The sequence below is a fragment of the Brienomyrus brachyistius genome, chromosome 5 (genome assembly GCF_023856365.1).
Source record: "Brienomyrus brachyistius isolate T26 chromosome 5, BBRACH_0.4, whole genome shotgun sequence".
NCBI classification, from domain to species: domain Eukaryota; kingdom Metazoa; phylum Chordata; class Actinopteri; order Osteoglossiformes; family Mormyridae; genus Brienomyrus; species Brienomyrus brachyistius.
In genome coordinates this window covers 30,422,336-30,449,119 of record NC_064537.1, presented here as the reverse complement: position 1 = coordinate 30,449,119, position 26,784 = coordinate 30,422,336, and the positions used below count along the sequence as shown (strand labels likewise).

The window sequence follows — 26,784 nt, the reverse complement described above, 5'->3', positions numbered from 1 at the left end:
AACCACTGAAATTCTGGCAGCGTATTTGAAACAGCGAAAACAATGGGACTGAATATTGTAAAGCATAAATAAGACGACTGAATATTACTGCTTGAATAATAAAGATGCGAATAAAACACATGGAATATTTCCAACTGAATTTCTTTTCAAATTTATTTTGAGGCGAAATTAAATGAACTGAATTCATGTGGTTGAATTATAAACATGCATACGTATGTTTTGGAACTGAATTTTGGAAGCCAAATATTTTTGTACTGAATATTTAAGCAATGAAATTACAATTGAAATGTTTTCAGTTGAAATGTTCAATGTTTAAATGTATACACATATTAAATTACAGTCCCCAAAAATTCAATGCATCAATAATGCGATGCTTTTTTATTTGATAAGTGTAATTCAACGTGTTTTTTTCCATCAACGACTTTTGTCATTAATTTACTTCCATAGACTCCTGGTTATGTACTGTGCTGACATCATACTTGTATATAATATTAATAAATGCATCTGAGTGTTTGCTTTCCATATCATAATCAAAATGAGAGAAAGTCAAAACAAAACAGGAGGTCAAAATTATGCTTGTGAAAGATTTATTGACAAATCATTTGGTCCCTTCACAAAATTACTATGATGGGATTGAGTGAGTGTGTGGGGAGGGGAGGGGAGATGGGCAAAATCAAGAAATGTGTAGGAGAGGGAAGTGAGGGATACAGGAAAACAGGCAACAACACTGTGGTAGGGCTTCCAGAGACTATGGGGGGGGGGCAGCTTGACATGCACCTCACCTCCGCCCTCCCCCCCAGCACAAGTTGGTGACATAAGCAGGCCCACCAGAGAACTGAAAGCACACACATCAGCTCATTTCAGGAGAGGCATCCTGGATCATTAGACAAACAACTTTCTGCTACTAAAAACAAGGCAGGAAATATACCAACCAAAAATTATGCAATTGTGCATATCTAGACCATTGGCAGTAAAGGTAAAAAAAAAAAAAAAAAAAAAACAGAAAAATCGGCTGTGAGTAGGTTGGAACTGCAATAAATCAGAATTTCAGGGTTTTTCCCCCAAAATAGGGGCAGTCTGAGGTAGGCTGAGGGTTTTCTGGCTCTGATTATCAAAAGACACAAGTGACACTTGAGTCTTTTTCTTACCCCATCTGAAATCATCTCATTCTCATGTGATTTTCTGCCTAAAGTTCAGAGTTCAATTACTGGCGAGCACTGAAGTGCACGCACAGCAGATCAGACATTCAGAACCACACCGTGAAATGTGGCATCAACACCGCTACAGAGGAGCCACAGCAAGGCTAAGACTACAACCAAGACCGAGGAGACCTGGAGGAGGAAGAGGGAGATCGACCACACGGGCCTGTGCGTGTGCGCGACTGCAGCACCTCAGACAGTGGCTCTAGGTGATCACCATAAACGTTCCAAGGCACGCTCCAACATAGGACCCACAACCCGTCTGTGAAAACTAACCTAGACGAAACAAGACTACCTCAAGTAAAATTCATTGGACACCAGGTGGAGAAACACTCCTGTTGCTCTCATGTGCCATGGCTGATACAAGCCATTGTAAAAGCCAGGTTCTAGTCCAGAGATCCTCCTGGTGTGAGGGGGAGGGTCTCTGTACCTCTTCTCTGCTTCCAGGGGCACCGAGGCCCCTGTGCAGTTTCACTGCCGAGCAATTAAACCTCCGCTCCACTCAGGATTGCAGCACTAAAAACACTTATTAAAAATAAAGCAAGGCTTCACCACAAACAAGCCACGTGTCAACACAAACATAGGCTCTTCATTATTTTGTACCATTTAAAAAAGGAAAAAGCAAAGGAACAAGGTTAACGAAAACAACCTTGACATTTCCACAGAAACTATAAAGGAGATGTATAGAACATACAACCTTAAGCCAGCTTTTAAGGCAGTGGAAATGACTGGACACTTAAAACCCGGTTTCTCCACACTGCATTGACCATTTCAGTAGCAGGCTTTCCATTTTCCTGACCACACAGTGATTTATGCATTGCATGCATATTTCACAGCACCCGCTGAAATGTAAACCACCGTCCAAGTGAATGGAGACAGCTCACCTGACGGCAACGAAAGGGCTGCCACGCCAGAACCCGAGAGGTGTCACGTTCCCTGCACTCCCCGTGTAAAGTGGCTGGTTGCAGGCATCAGCCTCGTCGAGAGCTCGGGCGTGAACACACGGTGCCTCCACATGATCCCATATGTTGGAGCAATGCCAGCCGCAGTAATCACTTCACACGCACAGAAACAGATGCCATCGATGCCGCTCAAGCCTTACTGTTTGCACATGATACATGCTTACATAAGTACTCCCTTCTGACTACCAAAATCTCTCAGAGTTGATTCAAGTCAATTAACTATATAAAACCAAGTCAGGGAAGGTGGCGACAAATGCAGAACAGTCACTGGCTTCCCCTCTGTAACTGAAACAAAGTTAAGGGGATTTTTAATTCAGCGACCCTACCCATCCTCCCCACCTCTGTGGCCCAGCCTACTCAGATTCAGTGTAGCTCTAAAACTCATCAGTAAATGCAATTTAGAAGCAAGTTTTAAAGAGAACATTTCAGGTTTCCAATAATATTTCAACTTATCGACTGGCTAAGTTGGGAGCTGCACAGGGGACACAAATCAGCTCTGAAAACAAATACCTCTGCCCCCTCCTGGACACAATCCACAACACCTTCCTCCTTCCAGTTTCAACTCACCCATCGGTATCAGACTCACAGCACTAATTTACCGAATTCTACACTATTATTTCCATTCTCTCAACTCAGAAAAGCAGACTTTCTACTGACGTCTCACAGTCAATCATTGAGCAGATTCACATTGCGTACATGGCTGGGGACCATTAACCGGAACTTACTTTCATTACACGCGAGTCCCACAAAACAAACGAAACAACGTGAAAGACAGGATATGAAATGTGGCCACATAGGAGCAATGAAATAAAAAAACAGCAGCACATCGCTGGCAAAAGCACAGTCAGCCATGGTGGGACGATAAAGTGCGGACATGGGCAGTGGGTGTGCTGGGGGAGGGGGATGCGGATTAGCAGAGACGCGGGCACCTCAGAGGCGAGTGACAGGCGTGACAGAGAAGTTTGCCGCCAGCTTCACTTTGTTGCGAGACGCCCGCTTGGGGCTTTCGGACATGCAGGGCTTCGGGCCACGGGGCTTGGACCTTGGAGAGGCTGCCCCTGGCTTCTGGGGCTGGTCATCCTGCACCACTGCGGAACTTTCGTACACGTCTGGCGCAGCTGGGTTGAGGTCTGGCTCCTCCATGTTCACTGGGGAGGTCAGGAGAGCAACGTCAGCCAGTGGTAAGATCACAAAACAGCACCAGCGGGGGGGGGGGGGGGGCAGCTCCAGAGTTCTCAGGCTCCGGGTCAAAAAGCTGAGCCTGGGACTCTGTGTTCGCATCAGTACACATACACTCACGACATGGGAGCAGATACCTGCTCAGTTTCCCCAGGTTGATTACTTTGGGGGGAGGAACTACCGTTGCTGCAGAACTGGCAGTAAATTCTCTCAGATGACATCCTGCACACCACTACATTTTACTAGCAAAACCTTCCAGGTACTGAAAATTACATCGGCCCCTTTCCACTGTGGCGGAAGATCGATATGGCAGGATCCCACCGCGCCTGCCCGGCACTTGGCGGCAGCTATCGAACGTTCGCCTGGCCGCCAACTGGCCAACCGGTGGGTGGCGTTTCAAAAAGCTCCTGACACCCAGGCCTGCCGTTTTGGGGGGGGGGGGGGGGGCTGCATGTCATGTGGGTCCAGTTCAAGTAATTTCATCCCAGACTCAGGAATTGTGTGGTGGGTCAGACTACACAGAAACTACTGCCTCCATAAGTCTTTCACGGGGGCAGTAACAGAATAACTGACACATGGTGGGATGGATATGAATAGACAAGCTTTGCACCCACCCCCACCAATGAAGGGCCAAATTTTCAGAAGACAGTTTGGTCTCTAGAGAGTGATCCTATAAACCTCCCTGTCAAGTGGCAAGCAATTAGCTCTAAGGCAGGTCTGTGTTAAAGACTGCACCAGTCAAAAGACTGGACACACCTACTAAAAATTACTTAAGATAACAACCCTAAGTACGCTGAGGTTATATAGTATCTTCGTATCGTGGAAGGAGACGGAGTGCTGACAAAATACCTGGCCCCCACAATCCTCCAACCTAAACCAGACAGAGCTGATTTGAAACGAGTTGGATCGAAGCATAAGAGCAAGGCAGCCAACTTGTACCCCAAACTGAAAACTCCTTTAGGACTGTTGGAGAAGCATTCCAAGCTACACATGAAAGCTGGTTGAAAGAATGGGAAGTGTCTGCTCTATGGTCATTAAACCAAAAGGGGGCCATTTTGGAGAGCTTAAAATGAAACAGATGTAGAACAGGTCTGTCATTGTAATATTGATATTACTTCATCTCAAGACCTTTTACTGTAGGTGAGCAACATGGCTAAAGTAGAGAGAAATAGCAGACATATGAACATGTTTGACTGGTACTGTATATAAACATCGGAAAGTCATCTTCACATCTCTGTCACACATACACACACACACGTCCCACAATAAAGAAAAAGGTGTCACTAGAGTTTTGCTACACTGCACATAAGACAGGCTTGGGCAATAGAGCAATACAGAATACAACAGCATTTAGAAATCTTGGCGACAGATCAGGATTTAATTTCGAAATTGGTTGCTCTTCAAAGTTCCATCAAAATATGTCTGGATTTTATAACTGTATGAAAAATTAGACACCGGTCAAGCCTAATACAGGGTCACTTCAGAGAACCCAGCACTCAAGCAGCACATGGAGAATCACACTGAAACGAAGAACAAACACCATGCAGCTCACTGACCGAGGTTCAACGCAGGGTGCTCCTCGAATCGGATCAGGTCTGTCTGCTGCAGCAGAACTGGGTCAGGGTGAAGCTGCGGGGATGGCAGACAGGAGGGGACCGGCCCACAGAGGAGGTCCACCGGTGACCCTGAGCTCAGACAGAGCAGCTCCTTCTCCACAGTATTGGAGGCTGGAAGAGAAGCCCAAGTCAGCACACACAGTCAGTCCTACTACAACTAATGTGCTCCTGAAAAAACACACACTCAGTAAAATCGCATACTAAAATATACATATCCAGATGGCAAAAAAGTAGGCTTAGGGGAATGAAACAAAACTTGGTAACTTGCGTCAAAAAAATTAATTGAATACAAAAAAAAAAAAAAAGTGATGCTAGTAGTCAATAATATATGCATTTTAAATGAGAAATAATGCGTTAATAAATCAAATTTCTCCTATGGGTCATATGAGGATAATTTCTTAGTAACTAACTAAAAGTGCTGACCTGTCGATTGCCAACAGTCGGGAGTAGTGAGCTAGGCATGTACACAGTAGAAATACAGATTAGGGCATGCAGACATGGCTACAGATTGCCTGTAGCCCAAGTAAATGAATATTGCCGTGTGTCATGTAATTTGACAAATATATTCAGATTTTAAGAATGTAAGACTAACCTGCGTAATACATGGATGCATACAGAGTCTGATTCTTTAATATTTAAAAACCAATTTGACCGATTCACTTAAAAGAACCGGTTCAAAACAACAATTCATTCACAAGTCGGACATCACTTTCCTTCACTTGGATAGCCGCTTTCGCACGCTAGTAGTGTTTTCTGCTAAGACCAAATCACGTTGTAGTTGGCTTAGTACTGCTCTCCCCAACTGAAAATTGCACAAATACAAATGCAATTCTGCATTGTATTGGACTTGGGTACTAATATATCAATTGCAGTCGAACAGATTTGCAGTGTGACATCACGTGTTGTGGCAGGACTGACTGTACAGCCAAACCCTACTTTCTTGAGGAAACACACGGCTTCTCAACAGCAAGATTCTCCTGTCAGCACCAATCAGCAGTCACATCCAAAGCAGAATTTAGGTTTTAAATAGGCTCCAAGTCATAACAGAAACTGGGGTTCTACCGGAGCTCTGCAATTCAGGATTCCCAGCACTGCCCTTGGCCTGGCTGCTCTCTCCCTCTTTTTGCGAGCTCTCCGTGGTGATTGGGCTGGAGCGCACTGAGAGGAAGGTAGTGAAAAACACATGGGTGACAGTATCTCCCAGCATGTCATCCTTGGACTAAACACACAGTTGAGTGCTTCAGAGAAAGCTAACCTTTCATGTCATTTTTGAGAACGATGATCTTCTTATGCCCGTGGCCTTTAATCCAGACTACCTGTCAGTAGAGAAAACAATGCGCCAGGGTCATGGGCACTGCAGTCATACCTCCCAAACAGAGGAGCAGTCCAAGGCGTGTTCGGCGTCGGGCAGCCTGACCTGCGGAATGGCACCTAGAAGCTCGTCCACCGTGCTGTAGCCATATGAATCTGGGAGCAACCCTTTGCCAGTGTACTTGCTGAAGGCCCCCAGGAACTCTGTCAAGAAGATCTGGTTGTAGTGGTAGGTGTGCAGCAGAGCACGGACACTACGGGCGAACTGGTAGAGCGGCGTCAGCCTGACCCGCTCCTTAGAGGCGCCGTCCTCAGCCTCAAAGAGCTGTAGAGCATCAGTTAGAAACAAATGTAACCACTCAAAAGACCATTTAACACCCTCATTAACGAAATTTAAAATCTGAATCGGCTATGGGTACCAGCACAGGAAAGATGGGGGGTGGTGGTGGGGGAGGGGGGTACCTCAACTAAGTAGGGGAGACTCTTGAGTAGCTCGCCAAGGGAGACGAAGCCGTACTCGCAGGGGTTGAGGGGCGTGCCATGTGTGGCCTCATATTGGCGACTCAGCTCCTCCACTGTGAGAGAGTCCTGCTCCGCCGGCAGGGACATCAGTAGGGACAGGAGCTGGGTGGTCAGCGAGCGCAGGGACTTCCGGCTGATCAGTTGCACCTCTCGCCCTCGGACTCCGTCGACCATCTGGAGACAGATACAGGCGAGAATCGACTAGATAGTAAAACAATGGCCAGTGCCTAAGCGGACCCCTGGAAATTGACAAGGGACATCTTCACCTCTATATTTAGAAGAGATTTTTTTCCCCCAACACAAGGCACAATACACATTAGTATAAAGCTGTCAAGAAGCTAACAGAGCACTTTTCCACTGCACCTGGTACTATACTTTTGGAACATTTCCTTTTCCATTGACTTCTGGTCAAGTACCAGTACCAAAAAAGTACCAAGGCAGCTGGAGTACTTTTTTGGTACTTCAGTTCTTCAGGGGTGGGACTTGCAAATTTGTTCACTGGCAACTGGTTATGCAAATAGCTAGCAACTAAATACAATACAACCACAGTCTGGAAAGTGTTAAACTTAGAAAATGATAAAGAAAAAAGAAAAAACCAAAAAAAAAGAAATGGAGATCCAAGCTTTAATTGTGAACTGATTGGAAGAAGCAGAAAATGATCTGGATGGCATGACAAACGTATGGCATACGTATTTGGTATATAATAAACTAGGGCTGCACAAAATTGAAGGAAAAAAAAATAATCAAATATTGCAATGTGATTCTATTGTAATAAATAGTGATATTTATAAAGCAAAAGGAGTTTAATTGCTTACAAAACCATATGGGAGTGAATTGAACAAGGATGAAAATAACTGGCATGGAGAATGCATACAGCACTCATGCAAAAGCAGATAAACTTCACTAGTTTATCACAAAAATACTAGATAATCTTGAAATTGAACTATTATAAAAAATTGCAATGTGTGCCAAGTTGTTTCCTATGACAAAAGTAAAAATGTTTCAGTGAAAGAAATCATGCTTCGATGTCTGGATATACAGAAGGTATGAAAAAACCTGATCAACCCAGCTGACCATTGCAGTTCTTGCGATACTTGCGAGTATGTGCGCAACATGTAATCTTGGTATTAATACCACACATTGCCCAGCCCAGTGACATACTACAGCAATTTTTTTTTATATTCAGTACAATACACCCTGTCTCACACTGATGTCATTCAGTGGCGATACCAGTTCTTATGGCAGCACTAGAGCAAGAGCCACGCAAAGAATTAGGAGCTAATGTTAGAAGAACTAGATGCTGGGCACCTTCACCACGTGGCAGAGCTTCTGCAGAAGCCCTGGAACAGCGCCGACGTCGAAATCCTGCAGCCTGAGCCCGTAGCCGAAGGTCTTGCTGTACTCTGTCAGGAGCTCACTCAAGGGGAGCCTGCTGTCCTTTTGGGAGCGCAGGAGTTTCACAAACTGAGCTGCCAGAGCCTTCAGCTTCTCCATCTCCGTTAGACTCAGGATCTTCTCTCCCCCACACTCGAGCACCTGAAACACAGAGACACACAGTGACTGAACCATGCATTGGTGCTTATGTGTGGTGATCCAACACAAAGCCAACAAGTACACTCTAACCATCTTAAAAATAGAGATCGCACTATTTTTTTCTGGTCTGAGCCAATACTAAAATTTGGAGCGTCTTATGATAGATACCAATCCCATATTTATTCCCCTTTATCAGCTACCAAGCATTAAGATACATGTATCAATTCATTTCAATTAACACGACAAACTATCTGCATTTAGTGCTGTAGCAGCACAATGACTATCCTAAGAATAAGAAAATATGGCTATGCTCTGCCAAGAAGACGTCACTTTGCTATAGGAATCAATCCGCGGCCAACATGGTTTACGAGCCTGCTTCTTTGATTTATTCAATAACTTTACCAAAAATAAAATATTTTAGTTAGTCAATCACAAGAATCACTGTATACCACCAACTAAGCACTTCTAGTCAAAAAGTACCCACAAGCCTGCAGTACAATACAAAGGAGCACAGAATTTTTTGTAAATTTAGCTTTTCAAATAGTCTAAAAACATCTAGTGTGTATAAATTTTACTGTGTTCAGACTTAAAATTACCACTAGTCTTACATAAAAGCAAAATTGCAGGGTGCAATCTGTCTTCCTTCAACATAAAGCACAGTTACAGTATCTCCATGCAGTAGACATGACAGCTCCAACACACTCATTACTCAACTAGCCATCACATGACCCCCACTTCCGTTTATGGTATGTGGCACTAAGGCTACAAGAATTTATGACTTTTCAAGCTAGACTTATCAGGTCAGGTTAGGGAGCATGTACCGGTACAGCACATAGCCTGCTAGACCCACCTCTTACGAAATCCCATCTCTACACATCAAGAAGGCCGATAACAGAATTAGCCTGGGCACCTTTTGGCTAGAAGGTGCAGGAGCATTAGCACAGACACAATAAATCAAGCAGCATCAACAGCAGCAGTGGCGATCTCAGGACCCACCAGAAGCACATCAGGAATAGCCTCAAAGAGCTCAATGAGCTTGGTAAAACCATAGTAGGAGAGCTTGCACTGGCGGCCAAAGTGATGGTGGTATGAGGGGATGAACTTGCTGAAAGGCATGCGGCAGTGTGGCTGGTGCCGGAGAAGGTCCACCACCTCCTTGGCAAACTGTTTGGTCCGCTCCACTTCTTCCGGGGTCCTCTCTGCATGGGCATGGCAATCAAGGCGTCCAAAAGAACATACAGACCAGTGACCGACAACTCCCAACAAAAAGGCATAGGATCTCTGTTCTGACCTCTCTTGGGAATGGATATGATGGTGTCTGCGTCTTGCTGGGTGATGGTTATCGTTGTATCAGGTATTTCAGACAGCAGGTCCATCAGGTCACACATGCCATACTCAAGCACACTCCAGTCTCTAGAGAAACACCTGAGGGTGCAAGCATCACATCTCAAAACTGGCTGGCACCACACCACCAAGTTGTCCAAACCAACCTTACCAAAGGCAATTAATGCTTAAAATGGAACTACACTTCACATCCCACCCAGAATATTTCTTCTATTCTCAACATTTCTATCTCTCAAATATGAAATATAACTCTCTCGTTAGAAGGATCATGTGAGTGACCACAACAGGAATATTCAGACCACACAAACCAACATGGGCAGGACCACTGACAGCACAGACGTCTTGCCCCATGACACTAACCAGTGGTAGGCTTGCATGAAGTCCCGGATGATTACTTGCTTGCTGACTTGAAACTTGAGCAGTTTGAGCAAATCCTGTGTGAAACGCTTGACCTGTGCGCGGTGAGTCAAGGTGAGCAGCCGCTTGGAACCCATGCCAAGGATCTGCAAGCCACCACATGTCCGCGTCACATCAGTATCGCCGCTACACCCACATACTTGTCGCATCACAGACCAAATGCCTTCTTCAGGCAATCCTTATAGTGTCTACAAGGCCAGTACTGATAGCAGCCATAAACAGCACCCTGCCCAGAAAAGCTGGAGCGTGAGCACTGAGGCACAGGCATCACCTGTTGAGCAACCTGAGAAGTGGCTCTGACCTGCAGCACATGGGGCACGGCCTCCAGAAGCTCCAGCAGCTTGGAGTAACCGTAGTCAGAGACGCGACACTGCTTGCCGAAATGGTGGTGGTATGAGGGGATGAACTTGCTGACAGGCATGATGCAGTGAGGCTGGTTCTTTATGAGGTCGACCACCTCCCGGCTGAACTGGATCAGCTGCGGGTTCCCCACAGGGCTCTTACAGCGCTGTACCCAGGGTTCTGTGTGTGTGGGGGGGCGGGACACGTGTTAGCAGGTCTACACTATTATTCAGGAATATTGTAAAGCACAAACTTACAGATCCCTGTAGAAAGACACCTGTGTCACATCTGGGTGCAAAGGGGTGTTCCGTAAGTGCTATGCTCTGAAGCGTGATCAGAAGGGCACGCCGTGTATGGGTGTAGCCTGGGAATACCTGCATTAGGAGGGGGCGGTTTGTTGTGGATCCACTTGACGACCTTGAAGCCATTCTGTGCTGTGACGATGTTGACACCAGGGATACAGGTGATCAGGTGCTCCAGAGGAACGCCTCCCTCCAGCTCTCCTTCACCCAGCGCTATTGGGCAAAACTCTGCTGCGTAGCACTCTGGGAAGCTGGTCAGACGGCATCAAGGTGACGGGTTATAACTGGGTACAGGAGATCCACAAGATTGGAGAGCTGTCATCTAGTGCAGGTTACCTGAGCAATGGCACCGTGCCCTCATGCGTCTGCAGCAGACTGTGCACCTGGGCAGCAAACGGCTTGAGGGACAGCATCACAAATGGGATCTTGTAGGAATCCGGGTCAAAGTCAGACTCGCTGTCAAGACAGATGGCGAATAAGGTGGCAGGAAAGCCTCCGAAAGTGACCGCTGAGGGAGGTGACCCTAAGACCCGTACCTGAAGACGCGCTGAGAGTGGTGCTGCCTGCAAACGGGCTCATGATACTCGAGCTCCTCAAACACCACAGGGCTGCCACTGGCTGAAGACCCATCGTGGGACTGCGATGAGCCCAGGGGGCTCTGCCTGGCCTGGCCACTGGGGAGGAGGCAGACCAACCGAGAACCTCCCTGGTCCCTGACCGCCAGCACCTCGGTCAGCTTGTACAGGTCGCTCACTGCCAGCTTACGGCTGAACCTTTGTATATAGCAGAGTACGCATAACGTAACTTGATGCAATTCAAAGTAACACCATGGAAACTGTCTATTTATGCCTTCATTTGCTCATCAGCAGCATTCCAGAACAAAAGCCCACAATATATTTATAGTTATTTCCTTCTGTTCTTTGGGAAAATCTGTGTTGTGGTACTTCGAGAGTTTGTTGTGCTGACCCAAAGGGATGTACCCAAATAGCCGAGTCTGGCCATGAAAAGCTGTCTGGATTAACAGGTAAAATTACCAGACATTTCCTAAATAAATTAAATTTTTTTTGCGGATTTTGTCTGAAACTGCCTGATTACTAGTTAGAGGACCGATTGGCTACAGAATCCTCACACCAGCCGACCTAAGATTATGTACAAGGGCAGGGGTAAGCAAAGAGTACCGCGACATCAAAAGCATTTAAAAACCCATAAAAACTAAAAGCAGGAAGGCACCTTACTTTTTCTCATAGATCTCAGTCAGTTTGAAGAGGGGCAGACAGCACGCTGGCGAGTCGTGGAGAATGCTGATTATTTCTGAGCTAAATGCAAAACAGAGTGTCGATTACAGGATGAAGATACAGAGCATATGGGGGGGAGGGGGTGGGCGCATACCTGAGGGGTGCCAGAGACCTACTGCTGGTGCCGGTGAGGAGAGAGACGTGCACGCGCTTGGTGCCAATCTTGTGACGATGCAGGTTGCTGACAGCAGTGACCGCTTGCTGCAGGGAGCGCATCTGCACGGTTGCCCTCAGCTGGTAGTCAGTGTGAGGGCTCAGCTCCACACTCCGCACCTGCTTTGAGGAAACACGTCTAACACCATGCAAACGGGCATCCAGCACACACCCACCCACACACACACCCCGCCGGCAGCGAAAGAGGCGCCTACCCGGCCGTATTTGGAGAAGCTGCTGTGCAGGGCCTGCTGCAGCTCCTTCCGGGACATCCTGTAGTCCACGTTGGCCACCAAGATGTCCACGCCGTCAGAAAAGGGCTCTGGCGAGGCATCTGGGTGGGGGCTGCAGGATGGCACCGTCAGGGGGGAGGAGCGGCTGGACAAGCAGGGGGACGCGCTCCTGAGGGTAACAGTGAGGGAATGAGACCAGATTAGGAAGGACATACAGCTGGGCAGTATGACCATAAAAATTATATCACGGTATTTTTCCAAAGTTATATCGGTTTCACGGTAAAGGACTTTTTTTTTTTTTAAAGTATGACTGTGCGTTTACCACATTTTACAGGACACATTTGTTTTACGTTTTTCCATCGTTCCCACATTAACTATATTTTATTAGCCTATTAGCTACCTTAATGATAACATATGGCTAATGTGTTTGTTGGCTAACTGCTTATAGATAAACGGCTAATGTTAAGGTGTGCACTGGCCAAATTAACATTTTTGATAAGTGTTTAATACTTTAGTGTTGCTGAAACACAAGCTTTACAGACCTCATGAAATTTCGCAAAGACCGAGATGTCGGTCTTTAAGATGAATCGCAAAGTTTGATGTGCTACTTGACTTCGTCGCCACAACCTTGTAGCACTGTTTGCATAGAGGCTTAAATGTCCTTAGCCTTTCCATGTTCATCTACAAAATACTTCCAAACGGCACTTTTGCAGTTTTATTTTTCGGACTACGGCAGCTTGCGAAGTGCTTTCAACTGCAGCATATGCCATGTTCGTGCAACTCAATATGTGTGTTAACCAGCGCAAGTGCATTCAGCAGCTATTGAAGGGAGGGGCCGCGCAAGTGTGCATGCACGCACGCATGCCTGCGCTGTAGAGGTGTTGTGTGAAGTGCGGCGAATGAGGCGAAAACCGCACTGTTTGTACCAATAATGGTGAAAATGAGTATCTAATCAGTTACTAATTTTTAAAATGGTTTAATGTCTGAGAATTCATTCAATTCCAGCACCGTTTCTGATCTTTCCTGGCACATTTTTAGCGGTGAAGCAGTGGAAAAGGCCCCCACTTAAACAGTTTCCAGCTATGCCACTTTCCGAACGTTGCATAGGCTATTTAAATCAGTATTGCAGTACAAGTAAAATTCATATCATTAAAAAAAAAGTGTTTTTTTTTTTTAAAAACCGGTATACCGCCCAACACTAGGACAACCAAGTAGCGGGAATGTGCAGACTGACAGTGACCCATAAGCCACTGTACTTACATAGTGGCTGAAAACCCACCTGGAGGACCAAGAGCCTTGGGACAGGATAAGAGGGCTGAAGGTTTTCTGCAGACTCAGCTTGCTGAAGGCCGAGGGTGTGCTGACCTGGAACTCTGCACCACTGCGGTCCACTGGAGAGTCACACATGCTGTGTCTCCTGTGGTCAAGAGGGCGGAACTATATCACCAACAGAAGCTCAGAAAACCTCCACGGAGAACAGCAGCCTTCACTTACCTGCGACTTCGCTCTCCCAATTTTGATGAAAGCTGGATTGGGACATTGTTGTTATTCAGAGGGGAGACCGAATCGCCACGGTTCTTTTTCTCCAGATGGAAAACTTTGGGTTTGGGCTCTGTTCTACACAGATCCTGGTAAGAACACACAGGACACAATAATGCAGATTACCTCACGGAGGGAGTACCACTGCCCAAGTACTAGAGCATGGAACAACAAGTCAGCCTACCCAGCTCAAAAAAGAAAGGAAACACTCGACTTGGAGACATGCAAGGAGAGTATTAGACAATCAAGATAAAATAAGGTCACCAACATACATCACAGTGACCCTAACATGCTCCGCATAACCCGGGGCATTTACTATTCTTCAAAATCTACAACCAAAAAAAAAAAATAAAAGGAAAAGATGAGGCAGATGAATGAAGCAGAAGGATGAGGCAGCATTCAGCAGGGTGGCCCACGGACGAAGGGGGCACAAGCGGATGAGCTGGGATGAAGCAGGATGGCGCGAAGCAAATGGCAATGGGCTGTTGCTGGCAGGCTGCTGACCTGAAGGCTCCGTCCCACAGGGCCTCCAGGTGCACCCCCCACCTTCCTGGAGGCACCGCTGAGCTCTGGGGGGCCCTGGCACAGTCGGGTGATGCGGCCCAGCCGCCTGGGTGAGCGTGGCTTTTCTACGGGGACGAAGACGGCGGGAGGAGGCCCAGAGGCCTCCTCGGCACGGGGGCAGAGAGAGACGCTGATGCGGCTGCCGAAGACGTCCTCGTTCTCCATGCGCTTGCTGGCGCGCTCCGCCGCCTCCCGGCTGCCGAAGCGCAACACGGCGCAGCCGGCCGAGATACTCAGCACCTTGCCGCCGCAGTTATCGGACAGGCGCCGCAGCCTGTTGGCCAGGCTCTTCCCGTCACGGTTGGTGGGCAGGTTGGACACGTACAGCAGGGTGAAACAGGGCTGGTGAGAGCAAGAAAGACAGGGGCCGCCGATTCGCTGCCATCCGAGACCCACCAGCAGATGTCAGGAGGACCCCATCGGTCGCTTCCAGGTGGAAGGCTCACCGAGATCGCCATATATCCCAATGAACTGGCCCCCCACAGCCTCCGGCTCACAGGCCACAAGTAAGGCGGGAGAGAAACACGGAACGACCCTAAAATTCACCACATTTCCTAATCACCTCCAACCTCAACCGTAAACGGTGTCTCAAGTTGGGAAATGCAGAACGCCAAACTAGACAGCAGGCAGAAGAGGTTGTCGGCGTCATCATCATTACACATGTATTGCTTGACGGAGTACAAGTGTGTGAAAATTTCATCGATTGACATTAAGAAAGATTTTCAGTGTTGTCTGCTTTCTCTCCAATGATTCCAGGAAGTAAGAACAAGGCAACATCAACACAAAAGCACAAAACGCATCTTTTGAATTAGGGGACATATAATGCGGCTTGGGGTCAGAGTGGAATGGGAGCCTACCTGCGGTTTCAGCGGCACTCGCGAGGGCAAGTCGGCGACCAAGTCTTCGAAGGCCACATGTTGGTGTGCATGCTGCAGGAGAGCTTCAGATGCCTGGTTCTTGTGCACCAAGATCACACGAAAGCCGTGCCTGTGTCGCAGGTCGCTCAGTTCACTGCCAAAGTTCACGTCGGCTGTGGGGACAAGCGGGATGTTAGCAGGGGGGGGGGGCACGGTCCCTGAACTCACACGCAGAGCACAACAGCACACTCACAGGACACGAGCACCACAGTGGCTGGAGCCGTGTGCGTATCAGCGAAGCGGCGCAGGCTCTGCCTGAGCTTGTCATCCGCCGCGTTCTTGGCTGTGGCGTTGATGTGAGCCACCGTCACCTAGACAACCAGAGTGCACATTGAGCAAAGTGGCAGAGGCCCTAATGTTCACCAACGCCAACAGGTCGGTTGGGCGCGAGGGCAGCACCTGGCAGTTGTTCAGCTCCTGGATGACCTCTTTGCTCTCCTTGCTAATGTCGCAGACGCAGATAAACTCAGCCTCGCGGTGACCCAGAAAAAAGCAGGTGCGGATCCTCTGCACCACAGCCACCGCAGAGCGGCCGCTGGGCACCGAGCAGTTCTCGATGTCCCAGAAGACGCCCACGGGTGGGAGATTCTCCTGCAGTCCACTCTCTGGGGAGCCTAGGCCACAAAAGAGGGCAAAACAGGGTGCTGGAACTCATAGCAGGAACCAGAGCTCTTAACCTCCGAGCACAAAGGCTAAATTGGCCGACCTACCATGTCTTTGACCGCTTTTGCCAAGGCTCGTTCCCACCAACAGAAAGCTATCAGCAGAGGTCCCAGTGACACCACAGCCGTTGCACATAGGAACAGGCACGGGGGCAGACTTGGCAGGTGGAGGGGGGACGTGGGGCCATGTTTTTTTTGTGTCTTTAGCTATACTCATGGCTGACTGGAGGGAAAGGGCAAAGAAAGTTTATAGCAGTGACCTAAAAGCAAAGAATGACTGCAGAGCCAGTGCCAGAACTAGAAAGTAAAGACATGAAAACGGCCCCTACCTTATGTGAACAAGGAAAATCGAGAGATTCAGTGCTGGGAAACTTAGCATTTTTAAAATTACACATTTCATCCAAACATGAAAACACAGCACTGAAATCTGCCAGGTGGACCCAAGTTTAAAAGACATGGAGGGAATCACAACTCAGCCACACAAGTCAGAGAAAAATAGGGAAAAACAGCACAAACCTTGGACAGACATTCACCGCAGTAGTGAGCGCCCTTCAGACAAATCGTGTGCTCGACATTTAGGTGCAAAGGATTGGTGCAAAGGTGCGTTGAGGTGGAGATGTCACCATGTGTCGGGAAGTGCTGGTCCCCTCTAGTTCCAAGGCCACACTCCACGTAATAGCCGGAGGAGGCCACACAGCTCCCATGCAAGGGTGCTGAGTTTACGGGAGCAGAAGGGAGGAGCTTGGGTTGGCCACAGCCCAGAGGAAAGGTGGAGTAAGGATGCAGCGGCTGCAGCAGCCCCGTGCAGCATGGCAGGTGCTGGCGGGATGCTAGGGGTTGCGATGTGGCCACCAAAGGCAGCGGGAGCTCGCAGCCCTCCGGGGGGTGGGCCTGGGTACAGGCATCAGTCGCGCGGGGGTAAGGGTGCCGCAGGGGGGGTCCCACCGGGCAGCTCGTTCTGGCACCAGCATCTTCAGCTTTGCCGATGAGGTGAGAGGGCCCCCCTACACCACCACCAACACCGACACACCCCAGTGCCCCTCCAGAGTGCCGTATGTCGGACCCCAGCCGCAGCCCACTGTCGCAGTGGCTGCACGTGCTTACTTTGGGGCCACCCGCCGGCTGCTGCTGCAGGGATTCCTGCGGCGGGAGGCAGGGACGTGGTGGAGGAAGGGAAGCCGCGTGTAAGGTTTTGGAGGAATTGTGGTGTGGAGGAGGGGGCACGTCCTTCAGCTCCAGTACAGGCTTCCTGTTTTCCATGTAAACTTTCTGTGGGAGACAAACCAAAATCAAAAAGGGGCTCTGTGGGTAGCACTGCTGCGTCACACCCCCAGCGCTGGGGGTTTGAACCCCCCATCCTGACTCCATGCAGGTTTCCTCCAGGAGTCTCTGGTGGCTCAAAATCACCCTTAATGCGTGACTGAATGTGAGTGAGATGGACAGGAATCCTGTGCAGGGTCCCCAGATTTGAAAAAATGGACGACTTCTGCAATGCAGAGTTTTGTACCTTAAGAATACAGCAATATTATTTGGAAAGTCTGCCCATTTCTGACAGCAACCAGTGACCTGCGGCCAAAATAGACCATTGACTGTCATGTCTGAGTCTTAACACCAGCTTCCCTTCCCTTCAATGTATAACAGGCAATCCAAACAAGTCGAGGTTACTGCAGTCTGTGTAATGAGAGTCTGATTTTCCCTTACAGGAAAAGGCAAGAGGCAGTGCAAACACACCCATCCCTTCAAATCATATATACTGCACTTCATAAATTCTCATCACATTACTCAGTGAAACCATTCCTGTTGTTCTGTTCCTTATTACATATAGATAAAGTATTTGTAAACTACGTCTTGGAGCTGACGCACATTTCAGCATTCAAGACACCAATCTTATGAAATGAAAGTGAAACAACCATGATTTATTATTCCCGACTAACTGGACAGATTGAAGGTGAAGAAACCAACCTTCTGGCAGCCAAAAAGCTTAAACCCTATAAAAGGGGGCGAGCTTGGTAGGCCCCTGAGGGAGAACTTCACTGCAGAGTTAGGGTGACGTTCTTTGAAAGCAAGTGAAGCAAAAGCCCAGCAAGAAAATTAAACTAAAATCCTGAAGAAACTGCTCTCAGACATTCAGCTGAGGTTCAGGAAAATCATCCTGATCAAAATTCAAATTAACTCCAAGGACTTTGTTTGAAGGATGATTAGCTAAACAGCTTACCTGTTTATCTTTGAGGGGGGTGGTTTGTTCAAAGGAAGAGAAGCAATTGGAGAGATTCCAGAGCCTGGAGGGGGCCTCATTCCCTGAGTTAAGCCATTTAAAGGGCCTAGAACTACAAAAGGAACTTTCTTTTCCCAAACTTTCCATTGTCCAACCTCACTGGAGAACTCACCATCCTCTCATCCAGCTTGTTACTCATACTTCCCTGAAAAAGACATAAAAATCCCATGAACATAAATTAGTCCTTGCTAAGTGATGTCACACACAGTATAAAATTATACCTAAACATTTAACCTTACATCAGTTTGTAGTATAAATTCATTACTGAGGGAAGAATCTGCTACACATAAAGAACACTTAAAACGCAGCAAACACTAACTACCCATAATCGCTACTATATTTTGGCCTGATATATTAAAGTTAAAAATCCGTTAGCCAAACCATTAAGTCAAAAAGCAAACTTCCCACCCCAATTAGCCGGATTACCGTCACGCAGAAGAAAACGACTTTCATAGTAGGCGTCCGTGCTATTTTAATGACAAACGTTTAGTTATAGCTATCAAAATTAACCCACCCACATACCCGGTCACCGAAAAACCTCTTAAAAACTTACAAACGAAACTCGACACAAAAGGAGTTAACACGGTTGCTGGCTCCCGCGAACTTGTGAAATCTAACAGACGCTGCTGGTCGGCTATCCTCGGCGTCTGATACACGGCCGAAGCGCCATCAACACAAACAGATTACCTCACAGCTGACAAGAGCACCCACTTTCTAGTTGCTCGAAGGCTAAGCGCGAAATCGCGTTTTCAGACAACAGCCTGTCAACAATGCCTCTCTAAGGCTCGATAACGTCCTTAGTTTTTAGTAACGCTAATTCAACGACAAAGGACTTCTTTTGACCAAGTTAATATTGAGATAATAACACAAACCTATTTCTATTTCTTCACATCCCCCTCCAGGGACTCTTGCTTTCTCCTTTCTATCTCCTTGGAAACTGGAGCCGTTTTCTAACCTACATATGCCACCAAGTGAACACTAAGTGTCGTGAATCGAGAACACACTGTCGCAAAACCTAGGACTCTATAAGTTGGTCACATCGTAATCTTCTCAGTGGAAATCGCACCTAGTTGCTTACTTCCCGACTGAAAAGTTAATATCCCGACTGAACTGTCAAAGTCAATAAATGACCAGTCACTTATCTGCAACTTTCACAAAGAAACAGACCTTGCCCAAGCGATTCAGACATGTTTGAATACACCTACTTTAAAACCGTAAATCGACACCATATACATCCCATCGGTAATTATTATCAGATTTTAACTTATCTGGTTGTGCTCTATACATTCAGTCAATACTGGAACTCCACCCATAATAGTTACAAATGTTAATCTTCAATTACGTATAACTGCACGATCTCTCAGTGCACCGTCGAGCACATCGCTCACCCCACGCCACTGAACGTTACATTTATATATGGGAACAGAACGAAATTCTTGTATTTGAACGCTTAACTAAAATCGCTTGATGCATATATTTGCAAATGTAAATTACAATATTGCAGGTCCGCAACAGCAATGCAGTAATTCCGCCTCTTTCACAATTCAGAATTGAATCAGTCAATCCAAAATATAAAAGTGAGTTGTTTTCTATTTTAGTAAGTTCGTTTATGGTAAAAGTCCTTCGGTTTATGGTAAAAGTAAACGGATTAGTTTTGGACAACACAGACATTCCTATTTGGTATACAATGTTAGGCGTGGAGCTCCTCAATGCTGATTGGCCCATGGTGCCTCCGCGGGCGGTCTCGTCACTGCCGCTCGGCCAATCGTGTGGCTTCCTGTTCCGCCTGCGACGGTTTGGATTCGGACGGTGAAGGCTGAGCGGCTGGCAGCTCTGTTCGGCGTCCGGTCGCGTACTTTTACGTATATTGGCCATCAAAAGAGTATGTATAAGGCAAAATACTCTCTTGCCGTGTGCTTTCGTTGTAATTTAGTGCAGTAATATCGCTACGTTTGCCCGTTCAATATACCTCGGATGGGCTGTTCCGAGGCTCTCGCTGGTTGGCTAGTTAGCCGGGTTTTCGTACATTGGCTAAACGGCTGGTTTATAGCGGTTTTAAAATGTTAGTCACGTCGGTAATATAACGGTACTCCGTTTGTCGAGTGTAATTATATATCAGCTAGTTATTTGTTTACGCGTTCTTGAAGGGTAGTTCGACATTGTCAGCCGGTAGCTAGATAACAGAAGTTCACATTTTACTCCGTTGAAAACTTACTAGCTAGGCTAACCGGGTGCTATGTGCTGATGAAAATATAAGTATCTGTCAGCTATGGTGTTAACCTGTTATTTATGATCCTAACAGCATAGATTTACGGTCCAAGGGAGCCATGTAACATCGTATAATCATAACAAGAATTTTATCACATATTTTTCCAGTATTGTTTTGAATAACTCTTCTCGTTGTTTCTTCCCTTCAGACTGTGCAGTCGTCCATACAGTAACGATTTCGTAACTTAAATGGACGACTCCAAGTCGCTAAAGTTTTCCTCCATACAGGAGGAATTATCTTACTGGAAGGAGCAGGCATCTAAACACAGGCAGAGGTGGGGAGAAGCATCATGGTTTTCAGAGCATGCGCACAGATTCCTGGATAATTTTTTGATTTTGTTCAAGTGTAAAGGGAAGGGTCTTCTCTATGGCAAAGAGGTGTCTGATTTACTTGCTAGCCTGGTTAACAAGGCAGCAGTCAACATGTAGTGCAACAATACAATAAACAGTCAGTGTCACACTCTGTATCTATCGTATTGCTACCCTACATGTTAATTGCTGCCTGCATAGGCATGCAAGTTAGAATGTCATTATTCTTTGTACCACTACACTTTTCATGTGACAGCAAACGTTTGGACCGTGAAACATTAGGCACATGGTTCTTCTGCTCAGAGGCATGCCATATTCTAATAGCAGTGTGTGATCACTGCCCTCTCTATGCTTAGTGCTGAGGAGGCACAGGAGGAGCTGCAGGAGTTCCAGCAGATGAGCCGCGACTATGAGGCGGAGCTGGAGACCGAGCTGAGACAGTCCGAGGCCCGGAACCGCGAGCTGCTGTCACACAACAACCGCCTACGCATGGAACTGGAAAGCTACAAGGTCAGCCCTTCTGTATATGCAGCCTGTCATTGTTAGTGCTGATTTGGCTCAGCCTGACGACATCTTTGGTTTAAAGACCTGCTGTGTTTTACTTGAAAGCTTTGACCCATGTGGAATGTTCCCATCTATGTGTCGAATATATGTGTCAATACATGGATCATATCCATCCATCCATTTTCCAAACCGTTTATCCTACTGGGTCGCGGAGGGTCCGGAGCATATCCCGGAAGCAATGGGCATGACGCAGGGAACAACCCAGGATGGGGGGCCAGCCCATCGCAGGGCACACTCACACACCAGTCACTCACACATGCACACCTACGGGCAATTTAGGAAGTCCAATTAGCCTCAGCATGTCTTTGGACTATGGGGGGAAACCGGAGTACCCGGAGGAAACCCCACGATGACATGGAGAGAACATGCAAACTCCGCACACATGTAACCTAGGTGGAGACTCGAACCTGGGTCCCAGAGGTGTGAGGCAACAGTGCTAACCACTGCACCACCATGGATCATATCAACTCCTTGAAAAAAATTAAATGCTACTAAGTATTTAAGATTATACTAACTGTTTAAGATCTTTTTTTCCGCATTAGTGAAAGGCCTTACAACCAGCAGCCATGCTGTAGTGACCGGTTTGTCTAGAGTTACAGGTTACTTCAGTTGATATTTCATTGAGATATGTAAGGAGTGTGTTTTGTTGTAGTGGGATTCCCAGAATCAGCAGTGAGCGGGACAGCCTGGATGTGTGGGGCCAGTCAGCCACTGAGTGCCCAACTCGGACACAAACAGTCGCTATTCATAGGCACAGCCAACAACAGAGGCCTAGTTGAAACCCGTGGAGGCAGCTGATAATTATTTCTGTTCTGGTGTCCAGAGGGGATATGCTCGAATATTGAAATTAGTGAATGCACGATTGTGCTCCATGTCCTGGCAGTCCTACTCATGGCCAAGTTTTATTTAAATTTCTCCAGAATGTACGTCTTGAATTGAGAGTGATGATGGAATGGCTTCCTCTGCTAGTGCAACAGTAGACTGTAGATGGAATTCAGACTTGCTTTGTCTCCGAAAAACAAACCCTTAGATTTTTTCAGAACTGTTTTCTTTTATGCTTCATCTATATTTTCATCGGAACTTTCAGGAAAAATATGAGGCCCAGCACTCTGAAGCTTTCAGACAAATCACCACATTGGAAGGGGACCTGGCCGAGACCACAGCCATGAGGGACCATCTGCAGAAGTACATTCGTGAATTGGAACAGGCCAATGATGACCTAGAGAGGGCCAAAAGGTCTTTGCAAGCTTCTTATCGTCCATAGAGTTTTGTGTTGTAATCTAAAGCTATGTTACCTCCTGGTTCATCAAACTGCTTTCTTCAGGGCCACTATCATGTCCTTGGAGGACTTTGAGCAGAGGATGAACCATGTGATTGAAAGGAATGCCTTCCTGGAGAGTGAACTGGATGAGAAGGAGAACTTGCTTGAGTCAGTACAGCGGCTGAAGGATGAAGCCAGAGGTTGGTAGCATGGTACCAGTCTCGTTCTATACACCCCCATTGTGAGGAGCCTAAGGACTTCTTGGAGCTTATTCTAAACCCTACAGTAGCCACAATTGCTGACTGCACCTCCCATGCTTTATAATTCATCCTTTTGAATTTTTGTGGAATTTCTGTTTCTAGTGTAAATTTAAGTCACTTTGTGTATAAAGTTCTTTTAGATGGGGTTGCTATAATGCTAGCATGAGTCTGCAGGCCCATTGAGGTGGTCAACGGAAGATCGCGGTTCTCTCAGGCAGTGTCGCCAGATGGCGCTACTGAGCAGGTTATACGACAAAGTGTACGTGTGTGTCCTCTTTGCAGACCTCCGTCAGGAGCTGGCAGTGCAGCAGAGGCAGGACCGGCGCCCATCCCTCGGCCTGTCTAAGGACGCAGAGAAAAACGAGTCGCTGTCACGCCCTCCCTCTGCACTTTCCGCCACCCCGTCGGGTGCACGTGGCTCTGCCAGCACCTTTACCACACCCCCGGCTTCTTACCGTCGAGGTCAGAGCCCATGAGCAGCTGCCTGCTTACCGAGGTGACATGGGAGGATAAACGCTGAGCCTCAGAGCTGAGCGGTTTTTCTCCTCCCGCGGTACATTTGAGCTAGTTGGTAATAAGTGAACTACAGGCTGCTAGATGTTCTGTAGTGACAATGTATTCTGTATATGCAGGTGATGGCCTGACAGGAACCCCCCTTACTACATCCGCCCGCATATCAGCACTTAACATTGTTGGAGAACTGCTGCGGAAGGTCGGGGTAAGAGCAGTTGGGCCTGAGCTTGATCGTACCTTTATGTATTACCATTAAAACAGAAACTGGCTGGTCATTCTACCATTGTAATGTTAAATGCATTCAAATCTGATCATTATTGCTTTTTATGCTTGTTTTATAATGATTACCCATTCAACACATTCCTGTTAAATTCACCACAAGAGGCAGCCTGTGGCTGACTTTGCTTTAGGAAATCAGATTGTTTGTCTTGTGCCAGAGGGTTCAATATGGCGGTCTATACTTTCAGAACTTGGAGTCCAAGCTGGCTTCCTGCCGAGACTTTGTGTACGACCAGTCACCAGGTCGCATGGCACTTTCTGCGGGCCCCGGGACAGCTACTGCTCTGCGGGAGCCTCAGGAGAACTCGCCCAGTGCCAGCAGCATGCCTCTGTTTGACAAGGGGTGAGTCGCCTCTGTTAGAGTGGGTTTGTGCTGCATGCAAGGTTGGGACATTGTGTGATTTACAGGGAGAGTTTTAGCTTAAGCACATATACAATGTTGCTAGAAAATCTGAAAGAAAAAATTGAGTAGTACAGCTTTCCATGAACTTTCAACAATACGTTTGGTGTATCTTGGATCCTTGCACACTGGTGATAATTGAGCTGTCAAAGGACTTCGCTTAATCATTCCCTTGTGTAAAAAGTGCATGTTGCAACAGCTGTTTCCTTTACAGTTTCAGTTTCTGGCAGGAACCCAGAGGTCCCTCAGCTTTCGCACATTGAGGAAGTAATGCTCACTGTATTTCCTGGGGTATTTTAATAAATTTGTTTTGAGATTAGTGGTATTTATGATCTCTTTCCTTCGCTTTGTGTTATGGAGAGAGAGATTTATTTTGAGTAACTTGTACTCTGTGTTTTCAGCTTGGCGAAGCGTTTGGATTTTGGAGCAGCGCCCTCCAGTGTTGCTTCCCAGGCAGCGCAGTCTCCACAGGGTGTGGTGAAGATCTTGCTGTGAGAGCGTGCGTGCCGTCCTGCCTCAGAAGGAATCTGCTGCATTACTCCTTTTAACATCCTCATGCTTTTATCAAAGCTGTGGTTCATCCAGTTAGTGTCTCCATGGGGCTGATAGCGGGTTTTAATCTACTAAACCCACAAACATTGGAATGTGCTAGAAAACCTGGCGTTTCACTGCTCCGCAATAATCCTATGCTCAGCGACGCCCCCCTGCCGGACCCACTGGAGTGTATTGAAGATCTGCTTTCTGCCACTGCTGCCTTTGCTTTAATGACTCTGGACCCCAAAGCTGTCAACCTCAGTCCCTCTGGCCACCTCTCTGACTCTGCAGAGGCTGATGGCAGCACAGAGAGCCAGGGCACCTCCAAGGTCATCCAACAGTGTCTGAGGAGGAGCAGTTCTGGCTGATGGAAGCATTCCTCCTGTTTTAGTGAATGTCCTGGTCTGTACGGAAACGTCACATAAGGTGTAGAAACAGGAGGAAGTCAGGCTGTCCAGATATAAAGCACAGGTTCTGCCCTTTAATCTCTGCTCACTTTAATGTGAGGCTCATACTGCCTGTCAAGGCTGCTTCTAAAGCCTTTCTCTTGCATGTTGCCTAGATTATTAACCACTGATCAGATTGTCAGAGCCAAATGGTGATGTCAGAGAATACGGTAGTTTTACAAGCAGTAGTGACTGTTTTGTTAACTCGGCTTCTGTTTCTGATGGAACAGAATAGCCAAGCAACGTAGTGTTTTAGTAGGAGTTATTCCATTTGCACAGAGCAGCTCGATTACCATATCATGACCAGGTCCTGTGTAAACTGGTAAATGCTTGGTGTCAATAACCCTACGTATATAATGCAGACACTCAGCTATGGCCACCAGCTGCAAGTTAGAGCTTGAAGTGTTGAACCGGTTAAACAATGTTGATGCTGTGTGACCGTAACCACTTACTTGTGGATGTGGCAGTGCTTCCTAAGTGGTAGATCCTGATTTAAGAATATATAATGGATTAAGAAAACCATGTGACAAAGCAATACACTGGGCAGTACACGTTTTAATAAAATATATTACCCTTTCAATTACAGTTTTGAAGGGGGATATTGAGGTGCAACACTGCTAAGTTCAATAAATAGCCATGAAATGTTTTATTGGAATATTTCACTATGGCCACAGTTTTGATTTAAAAAGATTTTTTTTGTTACTGTTATACATTATAAGGCATTTATGTGTACTTAGTATCATGGGGTGCACTAAAAATAAGGTCACCAGTAACTGACTAAGCAATATCAATTATGATCTCTCTTTTACCCTTAAGTTGGCAACCTCAGAAAACATGTCTGTGTGAGCTGGACAGTTTCTTTTCTATACAAAAATGGCGATAGGCCACATGTCTAGTTCGACATTTGAACAATTTATTGTGAAGATTGCTGGGATTTTTCTGTGCTAATCATGTCTTTTCTCCTGAAGAACATTGTACTGACAGAGGTTTTAGATAGCATCAATGTTCCAGGGCCAATGTATTTTTTATTTTCTACTGGAAAAAGTTTTTAAATGGCGGTTCTTTTATAAGTTTAGACATCAAACTGCTTAGTCAGAGAATGTCATGTTTTGGTCAAAAAATGCATTTAAAATTACTTTAGCTTTTGCTTCTTATTGAGGGTACTAACAGAAAGTAGTTGGGAGCATGTAGAATAGAGGCTGGGTTGTTACAGTCCGCAGCTCAGGGGCACAGTTGATCTTTGCACTTTTAGCAGTGTCTGCACAAAAGTAACAATAATTTGAGGTTTAAGTAGGGAATTATTTTTCTACAGATTTGGCTGTTCGAGAACAAGGAAGACCAAACAGCTCTAATGTGTGTCCTTTGTGCGTCTTTAGGTGATAATGCTATTTAGGAATCACCAGATGAAAATTAAATTTGGTTATAGAGTGAGTGTGGCATCCACACCATCACGCATAGAGGATTCCTACTTTTCTCTATGTACCTGAGGTGCTGTATCGAGTAACAGCAGTTTGGTTTGCAAACATTTTTATACCAAAATGTGTACATTAAAAAAAACACTCCACAATCTGTGAGCTATAGTGTG

The 26,784-nt window shown here is 46.7% G+C and overlaps 2 protein-coding genes across 7 annotated transcripts; one reads left to right on the top strand and one right to left on the bottom strand.

The window, feature by feature from the left end:
• Positions 1-570: 570 nt before the first annotated feature.
• On the bottom strand, positions 571-20,040 carry LOC125741941 (meiosis regulator and mRNA stability factor 1). 6 transcript variants are annotated; one of them, XM_049013488.1, is made up of 27 exons: positions 19,860-20,040; positions 18,306-18,510; positions 16,607-17,359; positions 16,139-16,313; positions 15,828-16,042; positions 15,622-15,739; positions 15,369-15,541; positions 14,452-14,853; positions 13,903-14,036; positions 13,688-13,825; positions 12,391-12,577; positions 12,117-12,295; positions 11,963-12,043; positions 11,264-11,500; positions 11,064-11,183; positions 10,800-10,978; positions 10,385-10,605; positions 10,027-10,169; positions 9,614-9,747; positions 9,319-9,521; positions 8,098-8,325; positions 6,730-6,963; positions 6,374-6,592; positions 6,212-6,272; positions 6,019-6,114; positions 4,897-5,067; positions 571-3,309 (listed from the first exon to the last, which is right to left on the bottom strand). In XM_049013488.1, exons 2-27 carry the CDS (start codon positions 18,450-18,452, stop codon positions 3,092-3,094), a joined length of 5,166 nt encoding a protein of 1,721 aa, XP_048869445.1. In that variant the 5' UTR covers positions 18,453-18,510; positions 19,860-20,040; the 3' UTR covers positions 571-3,091. The 6 variants fall into 6 exon arrangements, with proteins under 6 accessions (XP_048869445.1, XP_048869446.1, XP_048869443.1 ...); XM_049013489.1 differs by lacking the exon at positions 19,860-20,040 and adding an exon at positions 19,238-19,821 and having other exon boundaries at positions 14,494-14,853; XM_049013486.1 differs by lacking the exon at positions 19,860-20,040 and adding an exon at positions 19,238-19,820.
• A 93-nt stretch (positions 20,041-20,133) lies between these two features.
• On the top strand, positions 20,134-26,766 carry nde1 (nudE neurodevelopment protein 1). Its single transcript, XM_049013400.1, has 9 exons — positions 20,134-20,247; positions 20,783-20,908; positions 21,299-21,452; positions 22,594-22,742; positions 22,831-22,967; positions 23,310-23,489; positions 23,660-23,745; positions 24,008-24,162; positions 24,621-26,766. Exons 2-9 carry the CDS (start codon positions 20,823-20,825, stop codon positions 24,712-24,714), a joined length of 1,041 nt encoding a protein of 346 aa, XP_048869357.1. The 5' UTR covers positions 20,134-20,247; positions 20,783-20,822; the 3' UTR covers positions 24,715-26,766.
• Positions 26,767-26,784: the final 18 nt, after the last annotated feature.